Genomic DNA, 18,020 nt, shown 5'->3' on the forward strand with positions numbered 1-18,020 from the left:
AGTCTCAGCCTGCTCCTGAGCAACAAGATAACTGAATGCTGCCTCCTCTGGGGCTCCGACAAGCTCCTCCTTTCCACCTGCTCCTGGCGTCTCACTTTCCCTGTTTGGAAGGCCCTTCCACTCTTGCCACCTACTGAAATCCTTAGAGACACTACTCTTCCTCAAGGTCCTCTCACTTCCCCTGGTCACAATTAATTGCTCTCTCCATGTGCTTCTATTGCCCTCTGTACCTCTTTCAGATCCAGACTCATTATGTGTGATGATGCCTTGTATACAGATATCTGTGTGTCCTTAGCCCCATAGGAACACACTGTGGAACATAAAACACTTTGCCTCTAGGGAATTTACAGTCTAAGAGGCACAGATGCACACTCATGCACCCGTGTGCAGGTACACGCACACACACACACACACACACAGAAAAACAATACCAGTGGGATAATAAGTACTGAAACTTTGGAGGAATACTACTATCAAGTAATTACTGGGATTACTTTATATACATGGTTTGAGTTGTGAATTAGAGCCACCTTCGAGTAGAAAGGACATTTCAAATCTGGTTTTGAGAGACAGGAGGGCCTATCTTTGGCCTAAAAGGAGTCAACCTGACCCTGACTCCTTATTCAAGAGTGAACAAAATGTCAGCATACTTCAGTCATCTCCCGCACTTCCTGGTGATGAATTCTTCTCTGAGGACTAGAAATCATTTGCCACCTAAGAGCTTGTGTGTCTGTGAAAGAGAATGAGATGCTGGTGAACTGTTATTTGCAAGGAAACAGATGCCAAGCAAAAGGCACCTAGCCTGGAGAAGAACCTGCCTGGGAATTCCTCACACTTACCGGAAGCCAGCCACTTGTGGGTCTGGTTCTCCTACTTAGCTCTTTCCAAAGCCTCAGCTTCACCTCCTCCGACTGGGAGCCTGGCACAGTGCAATGATCCAGGACCAAGGAAAGTCAAGAACGGGGTTAAATCCAAGACCTGAGGGCATGAGGGTACTCCCAGCCCCTTCAGTGCTGAAGTACCCCCTCAGTGTTGCCCGGCAACTAACTGCTACTTGCGGGGGCAGAAGGCGGGTGGGATGATGAAGGAAAAGTAGCTGGATCAATGACACGGAAAAACATGAAGTGGGAGGGGCTTTTCAAGTGTCCGCGCTTTAAATTTTACATCATCTTCCAAATTGTAGCTGTGTTTCGGGGAACTGAGTTGTGTTTACCTTGGCTTCCTTCCCAACGCTGACTATGTTAGCAACAGGTTTTCTACACTGAGCAGGTGCTGCTCCACATCCTCATCCCGCCTGCCCTGCCCCTTGCTTCCAGTAGCCATCTTCCAGTCTCCAGAGGCGTCCCAGAGTAAACGCGGGGCATTGGCCCTTTAAACGCGACCAGCGAAGGCCGACGGAGCTAAACCTGACGTGGAACGAAGAGTAAGCGGCGTCAGACACGTGGTACAAGGAGGCGCTCATCTTGGAACCGGGCAAGGAGTTTTTCCGCTTTGGGCTGTACATCTTTAATATGATGTTAGGAAAGTATCCGCCTTTGTTTGTCCTTCTTTAATTGCTTTTCCAATCCCCTCTTGATGATTCAACTCTCGAATAAAGGGTTTAGTTTAAAATCACACTTCTGTCCCTACTCTTATGCCCATATTAAAAATGGCCGCCGCCTTCCACAACGACAGTTGCTCTGCGAACTAGATCCGTGTGGAAACAGTGGGCAGGCAGATGCAGTGGGGCAGAGGCAAGGTTGCTTCATAGAGGCTCGGGGAGTCCGGAAGGCGGCTCAGGTCAGAGTTGTTGGGTTTCGCTCAGGGTGGTGTGGGAAGATCCAGCCTGTGGCGAGCGGCCACTCCTTACTGCTGGGGCCGCAGGGCTTCTGCCCAGCTTGCCCGTTAGCTAAGGAGGGGGCCGACCGGGCCCCCTGGCCGGTCACCATGTGGGCCTTCCCGGAGCTAACGATGCCGCTGTTGGTGAATTTGATCGGCTCGCTGCTGGGACTTGTAGCCACACTCACCCTCATCCCTGCCTTCCGTGGCCACTTCATCGCCGCACGGCTCTGCGGCCAGGACCTCAACAAATCCAGCCGGCAGCAAATGTGAGGGGCCGCGCGCTGGTCCGGGGCAGTGGGGAAGGGGTGGGCAGGCAGGGGCGGGGACTGGAGTGCTGGACTGCGAGCGGAGACGAAGTGCTAACCCAACAGCCAGCCCGGGACTCTGGGAGGTGGAGGGCAGATCTGGTTAGCAATGGGGAAGGGGTGGAGGCGGGAAGGTGGGACCCTTGGGTGTATCTGGGACTCCAGTAGTGTTGCCCTTCCCCGCCCCCAAGTCAGGTTATGGTGATGCTTGCCCTAGTGAGTGACCACGCCCCCTTTCCTCTTCCCCCTCCCCCCGGCTTGCTGCTGGGCCACAGCCCAGAGTCACAGGGAGTGATCAGCGGTGCTGTTTTCCTTATCATACTCTTCTGCTTCATCCCTTTCCCTTTCCTGAACTGCTTTGTGGAGGAGCAGTGTAAAGCCTTCCCCCACCATGAAGTAAGTGGGTTAGTGAGGGCTGCTGCCTGTGGCTGGGACTGGGAGCTACTGGAGAGAGTTGGGGTTATTTGGGTGTGGGGGGAGGGGCTGAGAACGAAAGAAAAGATGGGAATTCTTGAAGGGAACTGTGAAGTGGGAGTAGGCTGGAGCCATGACCTGCCCGAGCCCTCCCCAGTTTGTGGCCCTGATAGGTGCGCTTCTTGCCATCTGCTGCATGATTTTCCTGGGCTTCGCGGATGATGTACTGAATCTGCGCTGGCGCCATAAGCTGCTGCTGCCCACAGCTGCCTCACTACCTCTCCTCATGGTCTATTTCACCAACTTTGGCAACACGACCATTGTGGTACCGAAGCCCTTACGCCCACTTCTTGGCCTGCATCTGGACTTGGGTGAGTAGCACCGCCACTTCTGCCCCTGTGGCCCCTGCTTCAGGGCACCCTTGCCCTGTGAGATATCCAGCAGAGCATCCTTTCTGGTGCTCCACATTCTCCTCCCTGTTTTGTCCCTGTGTTTTCTTAGATCCTTTTGTTGGCCTTTCATGCCATCCTCTATCCTCACCACTTTTCTCAGAAGAATATCCTTAAATTCTCATTCTACAGGTGGCATTACTTCTCTTACTGTTTTCTCCCCCCAGGGATCCTGTACTATGTCTACATGGGGCTGCTGGCAGTGTTCTGTACTAATGCCATCAATATCCTAGCAGGAATTAATGGCCTAGAGGCTGGCCAGTCGCTAGTCATTTCTGCTTCCATTATCGTCTTCAACCTGGTGGAGCTGGAAGGTAGGTGGAATTGGACTAGGGAGAGAAGAGAAGTCTGAGTGTTAAGGAAGTTGCCTGATATCTGGCTTTGGGGAATTTGTTAAACGTGAGAAAGAAACTAAGATTTGTTAAATGTGAGAAAGGAAAATAGCAGCTTTGTCATTTATAACGGCATTGGCACTAATAGGTAGGCCATGGTCTTCGCCTATTGAACATAAACAACTTCATAAAACCTCAAAATCAGACAGGGTCACTCTGTGACCTTGATAGAGTATGACCAAAACTAGACCCCTCTGTAACCATGTCTGAGCATAGACAAAACCACAGGAACATGGTGCATCTCACAAAAATGACCAAGATCCCCTTCTAGCTAACACGAGTGCTTGCTGCTTCCTTCCGATAACAACTCAGTTCCTCTCACTTCTTGGATAAAAATTATTAAGATGCCCAATCATAGCATTATCTCTGCTGACAGCACCCAGTGCAGGGCAGAACTCGGCCTCCTTGCATCCTCCCCAGAATTATTTAAAACAAATTCTATAAAAAGTCCTCCTAACACCTCCTTACTGAGGCATCCCATGGTTCCCCAGGGTGTGTGGGTTCCAGAGTTTCTCTTGTTTCAAGTCAGTAAACCCAGCCTTGTCTACAGGCGTGTTTCTGGTGGTTTTCGGCTGATGGACATCCATAAGTACTTATTAAAGCACTTTAAAAATGTGATCTCACTTTAAACTCTGTAACAGCTCTATGTGGCAGGTGTTTTCATCAGCCTTTTTTCACAGATAGGAAACTGAGGCTCAGAGAAGTTAAATGTGTCATGATCAAGGTCACACAGTTAGGAAGGAAAGCTGGCATTCAGACCTAGGTCTGAATGGTCTAAACCAAATGTAAGACAGTAACTAGTTTAGGAAGGGTTCATGAAAGAGGTGAAATATTGGGAACTGCGTGGGTGACATAAAAGGAATAGTGAGTTCTTGGGACTTAGAGAGGTGGATGATACAGCTTGGGACAGAACTCAGGGACAGACAAAAATAGGACCCAGGTGTGCAGGGGAAGTGGCTATCAACGTTTCCTTCTTTCTTTTTCCCCTGCTTCCAAAGGTGATTATCGGGATGATCATGTCTTTTCCCTCTACTTCATGATACCCTTTTTTTTCACCACCTTGGGATTGCTCTACCATAACTGGTAAGTAGGCCTGTGGATAGTGGGACAGCTATTTGAATTTGTGGCCAGTACGGTCCTCCTCATTGTGACCCATCTCCTGACGGAGAGGCTTAACCTGTGCATCTCTGTATTGAGTGTTTTCTGGGTCTTTTTGGTAATATTCTTAAATCTTAAATATTCTCTACCCAATTGTAGCCGGGGGCAGGTGCTGTGGAGCCCCCAGGAATAGATGGATTCAGGGCCTTGTTTCCTGGAGAGTTGCTGGGAGAGCTGGAATGTCCTCTGAGCCAGAACTAGGGTCAGGGCTAGCCCAGTGAGCAGGGTGTGTGATGTGAGAGAAAGGATTGCTCATGCCTCTTGCCCCTGGCTCAGATCCTCTCCCCCACACAGGTACCCATCACGGGTGTTTGTGGGAGATACCTTCTGTTACTTTGCTGGCATGACCTTTGCCGTGGTGGGCATCTTGGGACACTTCAGCAAGACCATGCTACTCTTCTTCATGCCCCAGGTGTTCAACTTCGTCTACTCACTGCCTCAGCTCCTGCATATCATCCCCTGCCCTCGCCACCGTATGCCCAGGTAGCCACTTTGGGGCTTGAAAGGGACATCATAGCTTTTTCCCTTGGGATGCCTTAGACGTTTGCTGTGCAAAGGGAATGGGCCCAAAGAAGGGCTAACTCTTGCCATGCGGTTAGCCCTTTATACGTTACAAAGCACATTTAGTTCCACGATCTCATGTAATGTTCACAGCAGCTCTGATCACACAGAAGCAAGCAGCAGAGCCAGAAATAGATCTCAGAGTGTTTGACTCCACATTCAGTGCTCTTCCTATTAATGAATCACAGGGAGGAGAGTTCTTTGAGTAGTGGCCCAGTCACATGAAGCTGTCTTCCCCTGCAGACTCAATACCAAGACAGGCAAACTGGAGATGAGCTATTCCAAGTTCAAGACCAAGAGCCTCTCTTTCTTGGGCACCTTTATTCTAAAGGTAACAGGGTAACAAGGAGGTAAGGCTCTAGGCTGCCATTCGGAATTCAGGGAATGGGGAACCTAGGCCTACAATCACACCCAAGGGGAGTTTGGAAGCATTGAGCAGATCCCCATTCCTGAAGCGTAGGTATTAGCTGAAGTTCTCTCCACTTTTGACCCCTCCAGGTAGCAGAAGGCCTCCGGCTAGTGACAGTGCGCCAGAGTGAGAATGAGGATGGTGCCTTCACGGAGTGTAACAACATGACCCTCATCAACTTGCTACTTAAAGTCTTTGGGCCCATGCATGAGAGAAACCTCACCCTGTTCCTGCTGCTGCTACAGGTGCAATGCTGTTGGTGATGTGGTTTACATCTCCTTGTCTCCCTTTCTCTGCGGTTCTTACTGTAGTTCATTTCTCCTTACAGGTCGTGGGCAGTGCTGTCACCTTCTCCATTCGGTACCAGCTTGTCCGACTCTTCTATGATGTCTGAGTCTGCTGATCCACTGTCCTATGCTTCACAGCCTCCAGATTTCCTGACTCAGGCCGACCTCTTCTAGACCAAGATTGCCTCCTGGCCCAGGCGTCTCCCACCCTTCATTCTCCTCCAGATTTTGTCCTCAGCATTTCCTTTCCCCTGTGATTATTGACATCCTGGGCCGTTCTTGCCCCCTAGTGACTATTGATTGGACTTTGCCTATGGCTTTCTTCTACTTGCCACTCCCCCTCTCCGTCCCATCTTTGCAGCCTCCTAAGGTGGGATACTGTAGCTTTGATGCAATTACCCACAACTCTGACACTCAAGAAATATGTTGGGCCTGGGGATAGAACCCTGGCTGGGGATAGGGACACAGGCTCGAAGGTGACTTGACATTTGACTATAAATTAAGTATTCTGATGATTTAGCAGACTGGGGGGCCTGTGCTCCCAGTGGTGACAATAAACTGTCGTCTTTTTCTTGTTGTTCCTGTAGGTGTATCTCCTATATAGGACATTTTAGGGTAGACTGGGAGGGTTGGTGGAGGCATTTCCTCGGAGAGGATGCCTATCTCTCTGCCCCATCCTTTTTCTTTCAGTACATCCGGCCCCTCCTAGCAAGAAGGGAACAGAAAGAACAGACCAGACAGAACATGTTGAATAAATAGGAAATCCTGCTGCTCAGGTGGCATAAAGGGCCATAAGATTGGCGTTATCTGTTCTCTGGTAGGGGGTTGGACTTTCAGGGGGTCTCATTCCTTCCCTTTTTCACTCTCCCTTTGCCAGGCAGGAGGAGGGAGTGACCAGACCTGGGACGGGAGAAAGAGGTAGCCGTAATGTTGACCCCTTTCCTTTAAAAATCCTAGACCCGCACAGACTTCCCTGAGGCTCTTGACGTGACTTCAGACTCCGCCCTCTTTGTCTTCCGGCTCTGGTCTGGGCTGTAGGGTTTAAATCTGGCGCGCTTCACTTGGATTGGCTACACCCGGGAGTGGTTGGCTGTCTGCTTGCTGCCGCTCCTCCTCGCCTTTTCCCCGGGCAAAAGGTTTTCAAATTCGACCAGTCGGCGGGCGCGTTCCCTCAGCTGAGGCGCGTCATAGAAGGGTTAACCGCAGCCGACCGGAGGCGGATACTGGAGAAAAGAGCCAATCAGGAGGACGCGGGGGTGCGCCCTGGGGCCTTATAAGGGCGGCCCTTGGGCGCGCGCGGCAGCAGTTGGACTGCGGCGGACGGCTGTGCCTTAGTCTCGTGAGCAGCCCTCCTCTCCGTTCCTCTACCTCGCGCAGCATGTCGGGCCGCGGCAAGACAGGCGGTAAGGCCCGCGCTAAGGCCAAGTCGCGCTCGTCGCGAGCGGGCCTCCAGTTCCCCGTGGGCCGCGTGCACCGGCTGTTGCGGAAGGGACACTACGCCGAGCGGGTGGGCGCCGGCGCGCCGGTCTATCTGGCGGCGGTGCTCGAGTACCTCACAGCCGAGATCCTGGAGCTGGCGGGCAACGCGGCCCGCGACAACAAGAAGACGCGGATCATCCCCCGCCACCTGCAGCTGGCCATCCGCAACGACGAGGAGCTCAACAAGCTGCTGGGCGGCGTGACGATCGCCCAGGGAGGTGTCCTGCCCAACATCCAGGCCGTACTGCTGCCCAAGAAGACCAGCGCCGCCGTGGGGCCGAAGGCTCCCGCGGGCGGCAAGAAGGCCACCCAGGCCTCGCAGGAGTACTGAGGGCGCCCGCGCCGCCGCCACCGCCGCCGCCCGGCCCCTCCCCTCGCCACCACAAAGGCCCTTTTAAGGGCCACCACAACGCTCACGGAAAGAGCTGGGCCCCGTCGGGCTCCGGGCCGGGCGGCAGCGCACTCGCCCCCTCCGCGGCCCCGCCGCCGCCGCCGCGCGGCCTGCCCCTCCCCCGCGCGGCTCGCTCCAGCCGTGGCTCGGCGGAGGGCGGCCGTTTGAACGCCGCTCGGTGCCAGGAGCGAGCTCGTGACTCGGCCGGCCTGGCCCCCGAATGCTGATGGGCTGCAGGGAGGCCGCGGCACCTTCTAGAAGGCTGGGCCGGCCGCGCTGACGCAGGGCCGGGGCGCGTGGCGGGGAAGGTGAGTCGGTGCGGACGGCCGCCGGCGGGGCCGCGCGCGTTCGCCACCAGCCCGGTGCTCCGGACGAGACTCGGTTGACGGCGGCGGCGGCGGAGTCAGTCGGTCACTTCACTTGTCCCGGGACGCCCTTTGCTGCCGGATCCCGAGCCTTGCACGTCCGCGCTCCCTCCGTCTCCACTCGCAGGCCTGTGCGCGTCCCGGAAGACACACTTCGCGGCGTGAGCATCTCCCGCGGTGTCGGGTCCCGGCGGCGTGGGGGCTGCGGGAGTCCTGACCCTGGACCCGCGCCCCTCCCGGCGGGTCCGCTCCGCAAGCCAAGCACCTAGATACCAGCACTAGTCCGTTAATCCCCATCTGGACTGAGTCGCCGTTGGCCTCGGAACTGGAATTTTGCAGCTAACCCATCCAAGACAGTACTTTAGGTATTGGGGAGTTTCAGATGGACTAATTTTGTTTATTAAAGGATTGTTTTCTTTTTTAAACAATGAGGTGTGTCTTCATTTTGCAGACGGGTTGTAGGATCGATGACTGTCGATTCCTAAAGGTAGTGGGGGTGGGGAGCTATCTGATACAAAGGCTCTACCGTTAACTGGAGCGGCAAATCGTAGATTATAAGATTATGGTTCTTTCTTGGTGTTCCCTGGTAGACAATTTATTCTGTCAGAACTACTGAGACAGAAACAGAAGGCAATGTATTCCAGGAGAACTTTGGACAGGGGTCCTAGCCTCTGAGGTAAGGAGCAAAGGGTCTTGGGTTTGTCCTTATCTTTCTTTCCTGCAACCCCATCAAAAACAAAGCCACCTTCAAATCTAGTTTATTAGTAGAGTTGGTTACATTCAAAGGCTGTGGCTTGTTAGATGTTTTTTCTCTCGAGACTAAGCCTCCACCTACTGAGGAGACAAGGCATCACCAAGGCCCCAAGTTGAGACAAGTCTCTAAGTCTCCGCCCCTGCAGTTCCATCCCCTGGGTAATCACCCCCCAGGTAACAGTGAGACTGGGGCACTGAGGGCTGGGATGAAGGCACGGGGCACCAGCAACCCAGGCACCTGTGCCCCACAGACCAGTTAGTGGGCATCATTGAGCTGCCGTGCAACATCCAAGATGTTCTTGGCTCCTTTGTTCAGCAACAAGGTGGCCAGGCTGATGCCCAGGCTCTCAGCAGCCAGCTGGGCTTGTCGTGAAATGTTCCGGGCAGTGATGCCCACCAGCTGTGGATCATCCTCAGGGCCATCTTCATGCTGGGTAAGGGAAGGAGGGTAGGATTTGGTGAGCACAAAAGGGGAAGTAACATACAGACGTGTTTTTTACCCTCTCCGTCACCCTCCAGCCTTGGCACCTGGGCAGGGACATGGATGGTGGCCTGCATGGTCTCTTGCATGCTATCTGCGCCATTCAGACTCCAGACTCCTCCAGTCAGGTATAGCTGGGAAAGAAAACAGTTGCCTCAGCATATTGCGAGAGGGAACTGCTTAGAAACCTGGGCTTTTCTTGCTGGCAGCTCAGGATGCACAGGAGAAATGCCAGAGTCCCTTCCCTGCCCTCCCACCCATCTTCCCCTGCTTACTTGCCCATCCTTCATAGCTGTATGCACTGCCACTGGCACACTGCAGCCTCCTTCCTGCAACAAGTTCTCCCTGTGAGCTCCAAGGACCCTTACCACCACCCTGTAACCAGAGTCCTCAGAGATAACAGACCCCTCTAAGGACATAACTGAAAATGAGGTAGCGGCCCAGACCTGGGTCCTGTCCATACTTTCAAGGATGAGTTACCACTAAATACAGAGCAACAGTTTGAGAAATCTCCCCACTACCCTTCCCAGCTCCCCAGGTACCCACCCCTCCACAAGAGCACAGGCCCTACCAGGTGCCTCAGGAAGGCCCGTTCAGCAATGCAGCGAAGCAAAGTCTCAGGATCATGCAACACACCCACCAGATCCAAGATGTCCTGGTCCTTGGCTCGAACTTCCACTCCCAAAGCCCCCTGATGGAAAAATAGCCTAAGATATCAGGGCCAATCTTTCCCCAACCAATGGAGCTAACAACGATGGGAACCAGCCTACTTCCACCTGTTTGCCAGGTCCTTTTGGGCCAGTAGCCTCCCAAGGCTTGCCCCTCTCTGGGAGTGTTCTTGGTTGAAAACAAAGGAAAGGGACACATCAGTACACGGCTTCCCTGGTCAAGCATACCTGACCCACAGCATACATGCACTCCTCAGGGTGCAGGATCTGTGGGGGCAGAAGAGGCAGTCAGAAGGGTGGAGGTGGGAGTGCCTAAAAGCACACAGCAGTGAGATGGGGCTTTCCTAGCATACAGAAGGGCTGGAGAGGCAAGAGTAGGAGTTTGGCCTCTGATCCCCAGTCTTCCCAACCTGGGACTCATTTCCAGCTTGCACTGTTAGAGGTGGGATTCAAAGAACACAGGCAGGAAGGAGATGAAGATCAACTGGGGAGGGAAGAGTGGCAGGCCCTACCTGCCCCACCCGGTTCTGCCAGCCCATGCGCTGCAGGCCAGCTGCGGCCAAGATGATGGCACTGAACTCCTGCAGCTCATCCAGCTTCCGAAGCCGTGTGTTGAGGTTTCCCCGCTGTGGAGAGGCGCTAAGGACCACAAGCTTTGGGCAGTCTGGAGCCTTATGCTGTTCCCTTTGCCTGAGTCTCTCAATCTGCTAACTTATCACCTTTGAGTTCTCAACTTAATGACAACAGCTAACACTTACCTCATACTTACTACATGCCAGACGCTGTTCTAAAGTGCTTTAGATATGTCAATTCATTGAATTTTCACAACCCTATGATGTAGGTAAGTATTATCATCTCCATTTTACAGATGAGAAAAATGATAGAGAGGTTTTAATTTATTTAATAACTTGCCCAAGGTTACAAGACCTCTGAGAAGCCTTCCCTGACTCTCAAGTCTGTGTTTAGATGTTCCAGCTAGAAGCTTCCAGAGAATTCCCTACTTTGCGCACTGGAGCGCTTAGCAAATACTATTTTGAAAATCAGTTTTACAAACATAACATTGTAAAGATCAAAGCAATATAGTGGAATATAAAATAAAAATGGAGTTATGGTTACCAAAGGGGAAAGGGCATGGGGGGAGATAAATTAGGAGTTTGGGATTAGCAGATGCAAACTACTATATATAAAATAAACAACAAGTCCTATTATATAGCACAGGGAACTATATGCAATATCTTGCAATAAACTACAATGGAAAAGAATATGAAAAGGAATATGTATATATATGTACAAGAATCACTTGCTATATGCCAGAAACTAACACAACGTTGTAAATCAACTATAATAAAACAAATTTTTAATTATTTAAATTTAAATGGAAGCACCCCCCCAACCCCCCTCCCTCGATGTAATCATTATTCAGTATCACTCTGTATTATCAATGCCTGGTTGTTGTCTGTCTCCAGAACTAAAATGTAAACTCCGTGTAAGCAGGGACAATGTTGATCTTGCTCACCATATCCCCAGTGCCAGGCACTTGCCTGGGGCTAAGAAAACATGAAAGGATTATGAATGAATGGATGGATGGATGGATGGATGGGTGGATGAATGGGGGGACAGGCAGTCCACTGCATCCATGGTCCACTTCCTCTGGAAGCCCCTTCCACTCTCACAACTCCCAGGGCCCTCTGGACCTCGTCTTCCTCCTTGGCTGCTGCTTCCTCCCTCCGCTAAAAGGATACAATACTCTTGAACTCCAGATGTGGGAACTTTCTCTGCAGCTGGGCCGCTCTCCGCAGGGAGCTAGTTCCCACCACGCTGCTCAGAGAGATGGTTTAAAATGAGATTTAACTCGCATGAGATTTAACTAGGCAGGCACTGTTCCCTTCCTCCTCCTCCCACCCCTCCATCTTCTGTGCACATCCCACCAAGATGCCTATCAAGGCCCCACTCACCTCTTCTCTGGTAAGGTTTCTAGGGTCTTCCCAACAAATTTTGGGTGAAAGACCACAGCATCATAGGGGCTCTCCCGCCTGGGGATGGAGGGAAAGTCATAGAATAAGGAAGGGAGAGATCTCGGTTCAGGTCACTTCCAGGCTCTCTCAATAGTCAACTAACTGGCATTTTCTGAGTTTTCTGCCATGCTTGACACTCCTCAGGGCAGGGGGGACAGCCTAGAGGCAGAGGGCCAAGTCCCAAAGGGAAAAGTCGAGGTTAACATGATGTCTACCCCATGCCGAGGCCCCCTGACTGGCAGGACTCTTACTTGCAGATGGCTCCAATGGTGAAGCCAGGAGGAAGCACTGTGGGCAGGTCTTTCAGGGAGTGAACAACCAGGTCCACTCTAGAGAGATGGCAGAGAGGGAAGGAGAAGGGGTCTGAGCAGCACGTCCCCAGCCCTTCTCCACCCACTCCTGCCTGTACGTCACTGGCAGAGCCTAGAGCAGTTCAGGAAGCAGGCCTTTCCGAGACCTTGGGTCCCAGAGACCTGCTCCCCTCCTACCCTCCCTTTCACCCCCCTCCCCCAGCCAGTCCTGCACCCCAGGCAGCCAGATGGCTCAGAACCAGGACACTCTCCTTTTCTGAGGCCTGAAAAACTCACATATGAGCCCCTCTCTAGCCCATCCAAGCATTTAAGCCCAACAGTCTAGCTGATACCCAGGTCTGATGTGCACTGGGGTCCTAGCGAGAGCATGGGAGGGCGCCATGCTCCCTGCTTTCACTTACTCATTCCTCTCCAGCGCGTGTTCCAGCTCCTTGGTAAACAGGCTCTTCTCTCCAATCTGCCAGGCAAGAAAGAGCCTCAGGGTGAATCTTTTGGGGGAAGGAAAGAGGAGGGGGAAAAGGGTTGGATGGAAAATGTTACCTTAGAGAGAGCAGTATCAAGAATCTTGTCCCCTGTGGTGGACATAGCAACTGAGGAGAGAATCAGCAAACCAGACGTTCAGTGATCAGCATTTATTGAGCCCCTACTGAGCTCAGCACTTGTGCTAAGATTGTTGGTGGATACAGAGGCACATAAGCCCCAGTCCCTACCCTCTGGGAATGTACGATCTTGGAGGAAGACCAGACATAATCACAAAAAGACCCAAAGCAGATGTTAAATGCCAAGCAAGCCCAGGTAGTCAGAGCTGGAGGTGTTCAGAGAAGGAAAGGGCCCTCCAAACTGGGGACAGCCAAGAAGAATTCTCAGAGGCAACAGGACCAGGCTTTGGTCCAAGACAAAGCCAGAAACACTGTGTTCTCCCCTCCAGGGGTTAAAGGCTTCCCATTAGCTTCCATTCCTGTCCAGAAAACTCACTGATTTCAAACTGCAGGCCTGGGTATAAGGCTTTCAGCGTTGCCACCACACTGTCCGTCTGTATGCGGGCCAGCTGCGGGTAGAAATTCAGGTTAGTCCTGTCCTCTGGCCACTACCCTAAGGTCAGACCCTCACAGGGTCAGGGAGATCCTGAAAGGATTGGAATTCAGAGAGGGGATTGAATGCCCACCTAGGAAGGGGAGGGGTCTGGCCTGGGAGTCCTCTGTACCCCAACTTCCCAGCCCAGGGACTATCTATTTACAGAATGCAATCTGTCATCCTGCATGGGATTTGGTACTCAGTCACCCCATTTCCTCATCCCCGAGCTGCTGAGAACGCTCTGGGCCCCCCAACTTATAATACCGCGAACACAGAAGTCTCTGACATACCTCCTCCACCCCGGTACTTACACTCACCTGGCTCTTGCGGGTACCCACGCGAATCACTCTCATCTTTGAGCTGTTTTCTTCCTGCAGAAAAAGTCCCCAGGTCACAGTCCCTGCTGCTCTTTGTATTCCTCAACACCTTGTCCAAGAACCAGAATCACTGGCTTGGAAGAAAGGAACCTCAGCCCCTGGCCTGTGGCCAGCTGAGCCTCGGAGTGGGGAAACACTCCCCGCCCCAAGACTGGTCCCTTTACCTTCCCCAACGATACCTTCTGCCTCCTCAGGGATCCAGAGAAGCAGAGACCAGAGTGAAGTGATAGTAGGACCTGCTGTTGCTGTAATGACCAGGACACTAAGCCCTGAAGCCCATCCAAGCTAAGGCAGTAGGAATGCTGCACTCAGCCAGGTGGGTAGAGAGATAAGGTCTATCAGTCTGGCCCCAGGGAGGGTGGGGCCTGCAGCAGGCAGGGGCAGGACAGCTGGGGCCACACAGGGGAACGTGAGCTGAGTCACTGAGGACAAGTTCAGCATCCACAACAGAACGGCACTTGAGAAAGCTTCAGTGCCACCTAGATGCCATAAGAGCTACCCCACAGCTGCTGCACTATGGATCTCATAATCTGGACGGAATGCATGACTGAGGTGGACAGATCTGACGTACGGCCCTGCTCAGCCTCTTGGCTGGGCGAACTTGAACACATCATCTTATCTGTTCACCTATAAACCTGTTTGTTCATCTATAAAATGAAGAAGTTTGCACTCAAGTATCTTCTGCTTTTGATATTCTGTAAGACTAAGAGGGTGAGCTGTCTAATGTCCATTCACCTAGAGTGCAGCCTCTGGTTTCACCACGAAGGAAATATTAGGATGTCAGAGACCAAGCCAAGAACTCAAAGGGCCATGCCTCTTCCTCTTGCCAGGGCACCTTGGACAAAGGTATTCAGTGCCAAGCAGGCAGAACTGGGTTCTCCAGTCAGGTCCTGTTTCTTCCCAGATCAGACAGTGGTCACTATAGATACTATCAACTTCCCCTGTTCTGGGATCTTCATCCTGCAGAATTCTTCTGCAGTCAGGTATCTGGGGCCTCTGCTGTTGGAGGAGGTGACAGCTGGCTGCTCTTGGACTCTAGTCTATTCCATAGCTATCACTTCTCCAATAAATAAACGCTGGGGGACCCTAAGCAAATTAGGCTAGGTTTGAAATGCTAAACATGGCAACTAAAATTCTGGGCCACAGGGAGCCCACAGAAAGGGATCTAAGGTCCCAGAAACTGCTATGTTCAAACAACCCCTTAATTTCATTGATTCTGCACAGCATATTCAAGTCAAATTGTTCCAGTAAAAAATTCCTTATTGAGCATGTATATCATTGCTTTTAATCTTCATAACAACCTATCAGGTAGACAGGGCAGGCATCTCTGGAACTACGTTACAGAAGCAAAGTCTGGCTCTGAGGAGCAAAGTGACTTGCCCTGGGCCACAGGGTTAATCATGGGTAGAGAGCTGGAATCCAGCACTCAGGAATGTCAGCAATGGCACAGAAGCCCACCCCTTGCCAGCACACAGGTCAGGGAGAGATAGGGCAGCTGCCCCACTCCTTTCTTATCTCAGGCTGACGTTGGCCTCATGGGCTCTGCAGTTTGCATCTGCACAAGCCCAGAACTGGGACCCCAGGCTAGGAAAAGGAAGGCCCAAGGGCGTCCCTGGTCCATGGTAGTACCCAATGATGTGTCTCAGTTGGAGACTTTTGAGTGTAGGCTGGGGCTGGGTGTCCATTAAAAAGAAAAAAAGCGGAGAAGGTGCACTTCCAAGATGTTTGTGTGCAGTTCGGAGAATTCGAGGTACACTCTTCTCTCTGGATCCAAAATGGAACACTTCCCCAAAGTGGCTGAATCTCGACTAGGACCTGTCTCGTGTGAAGGGATCCCGGGGAATAGCACCCTGTCTCGTGCAGACGAATTTTCCTGTGTTGGGTCACTACATCTAGAGCCGTGGAAGCCACGCCTCATGGAATCCCATCCAGATCCCCGCAGGAACGGGGTTCCGTTCGAGACAATCCATCTGCTCTTAAGTCCGCCCCCACCGCTCACCGATTCCCGTAAGGGCAACCCAGCTACTGGCCCTTTAAAAACTGTTCGAACCAAAAAAAAAAAAAAAAAAAAACAGACGGATAATCTTCCCGGCCAATTGACGACGGAGAGTGCCAACTTGGGGCCAATCGTGGCACTGCTAGTGCAGAAGACCGAAGCTGCGAGGGTCACCGGCTCAGGACTCACCGCCGTTGCGGCCGCGTCGCCGTTACCAGACATGCCTGTGCGCGGGAAGTAGGCCGAGGGCTGCTGCCAATGTCCTCCGGAGTCGGGCAAGCCGAAGGCCCCGGCCGGCCGGGCACTGGGCGCACGCGGAGCTCGCAGTCCTCCAGCAGCCACACACTCCCGGCTCCGCTGAGTGCGTGCGTCACTTCCGGCCCCGCCCCAGAGGTCCTAGACCTCCCCTGGGCGGGAATTAGAAGGATTGCAACAGAGAAGACCTTACCTTGGGTTACCGCCCCTACTCCCCCAGGCTGGCCCTGGTCTTCCCCGTTTGAGACCCAGGCCTACCAACTGTTCATTTTTACTTTTACGTAGCCAGGAATACCGATGGTCATTGGCCAAGATATGCTTCCCGGATTTATCCACAAAGTAAGTTCTTTGCAGCCCCTCCTACCGCCACCCAAGGGAACATCAATAAACCAAAAGTAGGCGTGCCGAGAGGAAAAGGATATTAACCCTACAGTGCGGCGTCGGAAGTTAAAGGCTACTTGAGCAACTTACCATGCCCCCAGGCTGCATTCAACGTCTACACATAAAAGAGGCCTGCTTTGGAAAGCTAGTGACCCAGAATTCCACAGCTTTATCTCCTTAGCTGTGGCACAAGCAATCAGTGCAGCTTATGTGGTGCTTCTTCTGCTACAACCCTGAAGTAGGCAACTAAAGACAACTGAAATGGGAGTGGCAACACATTATTAGTGTTAGTGGGAAAAGGGCTTGTGAGTAAAAGTGCTTTACCCATTAACAGTACTAATAACCACGTATTAACCACTTTCAAAAAACTGGACACCTGTCATCCATACCAGCCCGAGGGCTACAAGATTCCAGCCTTGACTTATCTCTATGTATTTCAAAAGCACCTGGTATTTGACAGAGATGTTTTGCAACTGAGCTTTAAGAGATATGCAGTGGTCAACAGCCCCGAACTAGCTCTGACTTGACCACAGGACCTGGCGGTGTCCTAAAGCTACCTTTGCTTCATTACCATGCCAAGATCCCCGCCCAAGGGGGATATTTGTACTCTGCTAGGCGCAATTCCTGCCGTGTGGAAGGCTGTGATGCCCCAGCTCCCCACCCCCCAGAAATCTCTGCCCTGTTTCTAGAGCCCTGATGACATGTCTGCCTCCTATCCCTTAAATTCTCTTACTGCCCTCCCTTGGGGGAGAAGGTGTCTTTAGAGCATGTGCTCTCCCCTCTCCATTCCTTGATCAATGAATAGTTTCTGCTCTGCTATACCGAACATGGTGTTGTTTGACCGGAATTTGCAACTCCAGGCAAAGGGCCCACTGAGGGGTCACTGACCTCTTGGGGACCAGTAACACATCCATTGATTGGCTCCTTTGACCTTCATAACAGCCGTACTAGAAAGATGTTGTAATTCCTCATGTACAGACGAAGAAACTGAGGTTCAGAGAAGGTTCAGAGTTGCCCTAAGTGAAACTAAGAATCAAGCTCAGGGCAGCTGATGCAAAGTCTGTATTCTTAGCTGCTACCAGTGTAGTGTGCTCTATCTGCCTCTTCTGAATACTACCTAAACCACAATGTCTAAGCTACTTCTTTTAATTAAACAACCCCATAGGAGCAATTTTCCAACAGGCAGTGTAACCCCAATTACACTCAGACACTTAGCAACACAAACTTCAGCTGACAACTTCGAAGAGGGAACAAAATGTTTCAATAAAGGCCCTTTTATCCTGCTTATCATCTGGTACTGAATACAGCAAGACACCAACCCACCCATTATGAAGGCAGCCTTTAAAGCCCAAGGCTCCCCATGAGAATAGGCCTCCAGCTTGAATACTCTGTCCTTACAAGAGCCACAGAGACCAGCCACACTATAGAGCAGAGTCCTCAGTCCCGGCTGCTCTTGGGGCTCAGGCCTCAGGCCTTTGCAGAGGTTCTTCAACTGAACTCTACTAGATGCCACAGGCCCCACTCATTACTGGAATGAAGTCTCGTCAACATCATCTTTAAGGAACTCTGTAGGAAGGGAAGGGGAGCTCTAGGAGAGCAGAGGGAAAGAAGTACATTTTGCACAGTTAAGAATCACCAGGAAGTCCCCCGAATAAATCCTTCAACCCCGAAATCATTA

At 52.0% G+C, this 18,020-nt stretch overlaps 3 protein-coding genes across 3 annotated transcripts; 2 read left to right on the top strand and 1 right to left on the bottom strand.

Annotated features, from left to right (window-relative positions):
- Window positions 1-1,926: 1,926 nt before the first annotated feature.
- On the top strand, window positions 1,927-5,962 carry DPAGT1 (dolichyl-phosphate N-acetylglucosaminephosphotransferase 1; the record flags this gene model as incomplete). The annotated part of the gene is made up of 9 exons (XM_079709544.1): window positions 1,927-2,087; window positions 2,402-2,522; window positions 2,698-2,911; window positions 3,157-3,303; window positions 4,380-4,464; window positions 4,834-5,022; window positions 5,344-5,431; window positions 5,599-5,754; window positions 5,838-5,962. 9 exons carry the CDS (start codon window positions 1,927-1,929, stop codon window positions 5,901-5,903), a joined length of 1,227 nt encoding a protein of 408 aa, XP_079565670.1. The 3' UTR covers window positions 5,904-5,962.
- A 1,212-nt stretch (window positions 5,963-7,174) lies between these two features.
- On the top strand, window positions 7,175-8,460 carry H2AX (H2A.X variant histone; the record flags this gene model as incomplete). Its single annotated transcript, XM_079708060.1, has 1 exon — window positions 7,175-8,460. One exon carries the CDS (start codon window positions 7,175-7,177, stop codon window positions 7,604-7,606), a length of 432 nt encoding a protein of 143 aa, XP_079564186.1. The 3' UTR covers window positions 7,607-8,460.
- Window positions 8,461-8,470: 10 nt separating this feature from the next.
- HMBS (hydroxymethylbilane synthase) lies at window positions 8,471-15,967 on the bottom strand. Its single transcript, XM_079708061.1, has 14 exons — window positions 15,896-15,967; window positions 13,651-13,704; window positions 13,235-13,307; window positions 12,800-12,849; window positions 12,661-12,716; window positions 12,200-12,277; window positions 11,889-11,966; window positions 11,676-11,751; window positions 10,446-10,559; window positions 10,162-10,200; window positions 9,837-9,956; window positions 9,541-9,594; window positions 9,313-9,399; window positions 8,471-9,214 (listed from the first exon to the last, which is right to left on the bottom strand). The coding sequence occupies exons 1-14, from the start codon at window positions 15,926-15,928 to the stop codon at window positions 9,041-9,043; spliced, it is 1,086 nt and encodes a 361-aa protein (XP_079564187.1). The 5' UTR covers window positions 15,929-15,967; the 3' UTR covers window positions 8,471-9,040.
- Between the last annotated feature and the right edge of the window lie 2,053 nt (window positions 15,968-18,020).

This window comes from Hyperoodon ampullatus, assembly GCF_949752795.1.
Source record: "Hyperoodon ampullatus genome assembly, chromosome: 7".
Classification (NCBI taxonomy): Eukaryota; Metazoa; Chordata; class Mammalia; order Artiodactyla; family Ziphiidae; genus Hyperoodon; species Hyperoodon ampullatus.